Source organism: Hordeum vulgare, chromosome 2H (assembly GCF_904849725.1).
Source record: "Hordeum vulgare subsp. vulgare chromosome 2H, MorexV3_pseudomolecules_assembly, whole genome shotgun sequence".
In the NCBI taxonomy this organism is placed as follows: domain Eukaryota; kingdom Viridiplantae; phylum Streptophyta; class Magnoliopsida; order Poales; family Poaceae; genus Hordeum; species Hordeum vulgare.
The window spans coordinates 660,534,079-660,539,189 of NC_058519.1; the positions used below are offsets into that span (position 1 = coordinate 660,534,079).

The 5,111-nt window shown below is 49.4% G+C and overlaps 1 protein-coding gene across 1 annotated transcript; it reads left to right on the forward strand.

Annotated features, from left to right (window-relative positions):
* The first annotated feature begins 2,410 nt into the window (after positions 1-2,410).
* On the forward strand, positions 2,411-4,431 carry LOC123428538 (serine/threonine-protein kinase SAPK5-like). The gene is made up of 3 exons (XM_045112760.1): positions 2,411-3,030; positions 3,135-3,458; positions 3,543-4,431. Exons 1-3 carry the CDS (start codon positions 2,911-2,913, stop codon positions 4,278-4,280), a joined length of 1,182 nt encoding a protein of 393 aa, XP_044968695.1. The 5' UTR covers positions 2,411-2,910; the 3' UTR covers positions 4,281-4,431.
* The last annotated feature ends 680 nt before the right edge of the window (positions 4,432-5,111 follow it).

Below are 5,111 nucleotides of genomic sequence, written 5' to 3' on the forward strand. Positions count from 1 at the left end.
CAGCACTCCGAAAGCCCTCTCCACATCCTTCCTAGCTGCTTCCTGCATTGTTGCAAAGTGTTTTTATTATCTGCCATGTGGCAGAGGACACTAGGTGGCGGAGCTGCAAGATGGACGCGCTGCGGAGGAAGAAGAGAGCAAAATATTAAACGGATCCGACAGTTCTGCAGGGTGGATTTGGTGCAATTTGCGGTAGGATCAGGCTGTCGGGTCCGACGTGATGGCTGTGCCCGAGCTCCCCCATATTCGCCCCATATTTGGGCTGAAAATGGTGGGTGCCGGTCAGCTCGGGCGTTTGAGGCCGATTTGGACGCCCGTCTGGTCGATTTTTACGACCGGGCGGCCTGACCGGATGTTTGAGGAGTGTTTAAGTGGTCCCATTGTAGATGCTCTTAGAGCATCTACAGGCATCGTCATCGAATCCAGTCCCTTAAAAGCCCACGGACATGTTCTGACCGTACAGTACTCAAAAAGCACCATCCACATTCGTGTACTTCATATCCCATATCCTATACCCATACTAAAGCATTCTTCGTGAATAAAAGTATGTAGATCATCAAACGGACATAGAATCAGACATATAAATGCACATTTTGATCATCAAAAGATCACCAGGGGATCTCAAAAAAACATCAAACTTCACATAATTCACATAAACGACGTATAAGTTTAAACTACATTACTAGAAATGTGAAATTAAAGGTGAAGACGGTTAATCTTTACCACTTTCTCGTCAGACCTATGCCTTTCAGTCGTCAGCGCAGTTGTAGGTGCCACGGCATGTGATGGATCGTCGGAGTCGTCGGAGGTGAAGATACGGTGGTTGTCATCGTCGGATGAGTAGTCAGAAAGGATGAGGAGCGCCTTGATCCGACGGACGACCATGTCCTCCTACCGCTTGAGCTTGGCCACCCGATCCGCCTTTGCTACTGCCTCCGCCGTCTCGCGCTCCGACTGCTCAATGACAAGCAAGAGCGCCTTGGTGTTCTTCCTCTGTAGCCGGCAAGCATCTGTCTCCGCCCCCGTGAGCGACCGACAGTAGACCCAAGCAAGGAGTGTCTTGGTGTTCCAAGTGGTGGGCCGGGCTGACATGATGGGTATGTCCTGACCGCTTCATATCCATCCTATATTTGAATTGAACATGAGAAAGATTAGACAGCTTAAATGTTTGAGACCGGTTTAAGAGTTTCGATTTTTTTTCTCGCCCAGGTTTGAGACGCGCTCTACTGCCCAATCAGAAAATCTGTCCGATCCTGCCGGTGCAGCGGACGACGACCCCACCGTCCACTCAACCGTCGGCATCTTGGTTCCTGTGCCATGCATCTTGGTCGCACAAGTTTGATTGTCTTCATCCGTTGATGCCGTGATGGCCAGGATCACATCACATGCAGGTTAATTAAGGCATCAGCTCAGTCCTTTTCACCTTTGATGGTTTACTACTACAGTTGGCCGTGTTATTCAGCTACACGTAGCTGCTGGTGAATACATCGGATCTGACAGGGCCAAAAATATCCGGCCTGTCTGACGGGTTTAACAACGAGATTAGGGGCGCCGTCCCTGTCAGCACAAGCACAAGTACAAGGAATAAAATGTTCTTTTAAACACGCAAACATTTATAAACACGCATACACTCATTCTTACGAACACATATATATCCCTATGAGCATTTCTGAAAGATCGAGCCGGCATTTCAACTTGAAATTTACGAAGTTATCATAGGTGTCTCGCTGTCGATGAAAACACCTTCTTTCATTAAAAACGTATCGTCGGAAATTTTAAAATAATTCTAAAAATAATCTTAAAATATCAATGTTCCTCTAATCATCTAACAGTGGATTGATTTCTCAAGGAATAAAATGTTTTTAATCACCGTGTTGGACGACTTTGAGTTTGAACGGGCAACAAGGCAAGGGCTGAATTTTCAGAGCAACCGTCTCCACAAGATCTTTATCTTGTGCCGGCTCGGAATTTGTATTCAAATCATCTTCCAGCCTAGATATTTTCCCTTGTAGGGTTGGGAATTGGGACGGCTTCTTCAGCCGGTCATGATCAGTTGATCATCCTCCTTCCTTCCTTTCTTCCTGGACGGACGCTCTCCCTTCTCTTCTAGTATACTTTTAGTTTATGTTTTAGAAAGAAAAAAAGTGCCTGCTTTTAGTTAGTGATGCATATTCCAATCTAGATGTAAAGGATTTTATTCGCATCTATCTGCTTTTGGACCTTTTGAGCTTTCAGGTATCTGTTGGCATTGGTGCTCTGTCATCACTAGTGCCCTTTAGCCTAAGCAACAGTTCATCCCGAAAGCAACCCCACCATTAATTGTACTATATATGCACATCCATTCATTCATAGAGGAAAGGGGAGCTTTCTGAAAACAAAATTTTCTAGTACAACTAACTGTAATTATTATCTCTCTTACTTGAGAAAGTATCTTTTTTGCTAGTGTATGTACATGTACATTCGACAGCAAAGCAGAGCATGCACCTAGGCCAGATAACAGCTTTACACTTGTGGTGTAGATCCATGAGGCTGCTGCCGATGTAGACAGAGAGAGGTTAAGAGAGCAGGTCCCCCTCAGCTTGATTCCAAGCAGTGCAAGGTACTACTATACTTGTACTGGTGTCTGTGATTGATTTGATTAGTAGGAGGAGTAGGATAAGTTAGCCAGCCGCGCACCCAACGCACCTGCTCCCTCCTTCCCCAATCCCCACTCATCTTCATCATCATCATCAGCAGCAACCCCCACGTCCACAGTCCACACACACCCCAACGCACCCGCCCCTGTTTATCTCCTCCTCCTCTTCATCATCTTCTTCCTCCTCTGTTCTCTTCTGCTCTGCTCCAGCCTCCAGAGAGATAGCAACTCATCGCAAGACAAGTAACCGATCGAGGGAGAGAGAGAGGTCAGGCATGGACAAGTACGAGCCGGTCCGGGAGATTGGGTCGGGCAACTTCGGGGTGGCCAAGCTGATGCGCAACCGGGACACGCGCGAGCTCGTCGCCATGAAGTTCATCGAGCGAGGATACAGGGTATGCATCTTCATTTCTTCCTGTTGCTTTGCTTTGCTTGTTGCAAATTTGCAATCTGAAATTGATTTTGATTGATTCACCTGCTTTGTGAACGAAAAACAAAGATCGACGAGAACGTGTTCCGGGAGATCGTGAACCACCGGTCGCTGCGGCACCCCAACATCATCCGCTTCAAGGAGGTGGTGCTCACGCCCACCCACCTCGGCATCGTCATGGAGTACGCCGCCGGCGGCGAGCTCTTCGAGCGCATCTGCGACGCCGGCCGCTTCCACGAGGACGAGGCGCGCTACTTCTTCCAGCAGCTCGTCTGCGGCGTCAGCTTCTGCCACGCCATGCAGATCTGCCACCGCGACCTCAAGCTCGAGAACACCCTCCTCGACGGCAGCCCCGCACCCCGCCTCAAGATCTGCGACTTCGGATACTCAAAGGTTCTTCCTCCTCTGCTTTCCATCCATGCCATGGAATCAGTCTACCATATATACCTGACTACAAGAAGAAAAATGGATATGCAGTCGTCGGTGCTTCACTCGCGGCCCAAGTCGACGGTGGGCACGCCGGCGTACATCGCGCCGGAGGTGCTGTCGCGGCGGGAGTACGACGGGAAGCACGCGGACGTGTGGTCGTGCGGGGTGACGCTCTACGTGATGCTCGTCGGCGGCTACCCGTTCGAGGACACCAAGGACCCCAAGAACTTCCGCAAGACCATCGCGCGGATCATGTCGGTGCAGTACAAGATCCCCGAGTACGTGCACGTCTCGCAGACCTGCCGCCACCTGCTCTCCCGGATCTTCGTCGCCGACCCGCGCAAGCGCATCACCATGGCCGAGATCAAGGCGCACCCATGGTTCCTCAAGAACCTGCCAAGGGAGCTCAAGGAGGAGGCGCAGCAGGCCTACTACAACCGCCGGCACGTCGACGTCGTCGCTCCCTCCTCGAATAATGGCACCGGCGCCGGCGCCGGTGCCTCCTCGAATGGTGCCGCGGCGGCGGTGACCGCGCCCGCGCCGGCATACTCGGCGCAGAGCGTGGAGGAGATCATGAAGATCGTGCAGGAGGCGCAGACGGTGCCCAAGCCCGACAAGCCGGTGACAGGGTACGGCTGGGGCACCGGCGACGGCGAGGCCTCCGACGAGGACGACGGCAACCAGGAGGGGGAGGAGGAGGAGGAGTACGGCGAGGACGAGTATGACCGGACGGTGAGGGAGGTGCACGCCAGCGGAGACTTCGGCATGAGCAAGCTCCAAATCTGACGTCAATTGCTTCTCACCACATGGCGCCGGCCATTGCTCCCCCACGTCGTTTCTGGTCCACTCTGGTTAATTAATTATCTGTTAAGATTGAATTTTTACTTTTTGTCAATTGTAACAAATTAGCTAATTAACATTGTCTTTTTTGCTCAAACCCCTTTTTTGTCGTGGAATGGATTATTGCTTGCAATCCCTCGATGCACTTCATTATCATGTAAGAAAGCTTCACACTTCTATCCAGAATCTCAAAAACCAGGAATGTTACGCTCGGGGGCCTAAGTACAGGCCCTTTCAACCAAATAGTCTTTCGTCTTGCTTTATAAATAAAATAACCAACCACTTCTATAACGAATGGTCAAGATAGCAAGCTATATATATTGCTAGGACTATAGCACAGCCCCATCCAAAAAAAAACCTTGAGAGAGAAAGAATAACAAAAATCATCAAGTGGCCATCAAATCATGCCGAAGCCCGAATACCAAGACGACGTGCCGTCACCTGCATGGCCGTCAGCATCTGCCCTAAACGCCCTTCCATAAGTCTATCCATGGCCCCCTGAATTTAACCGGGTGGGGGCCCTCACTCCCCCTTAATAATCCAACTAAAATATGTCAATTCCAAACCTTAAGGCTGATCATTGTGGGGACTCGGGAATAACATAGGCCGAATATGAATCATAGGGTGATAACATAGATGTTCTTATTTATTATTTTATAAAGCAATTTTGCATTGGAAAGGGCTATGTAATGGTAACATATTATTTTACTACTTTATTTGGCTCTCTCCTCATTAATTATTTATCACATCATTTTTTTATTTATATTATGTTTCTAG

Coding starts and splice junctions, on each gene's coding strand:
- LOC123428538 (XM_045112760.1), top strand. CDS start 2,911: ATGGACAAGTACGAGCCGGTCCGGGAGATTGGGTCGGGCAACTTCGGG. Junction 3,031..3,134: donor TCATCGAGCGAGGATACAGG/GTATGCATCTTC, acceptor CGAAAAACAAAG/ATCGACGAGAACGTGTTCCG. Junction 3,459..3,542: donor GCGACTTCGGATACTCAAAG/GTTCTTCCTCCT, acceptor ATGGATATGCAG/TCGTCGGTGCTTCACTCGCG.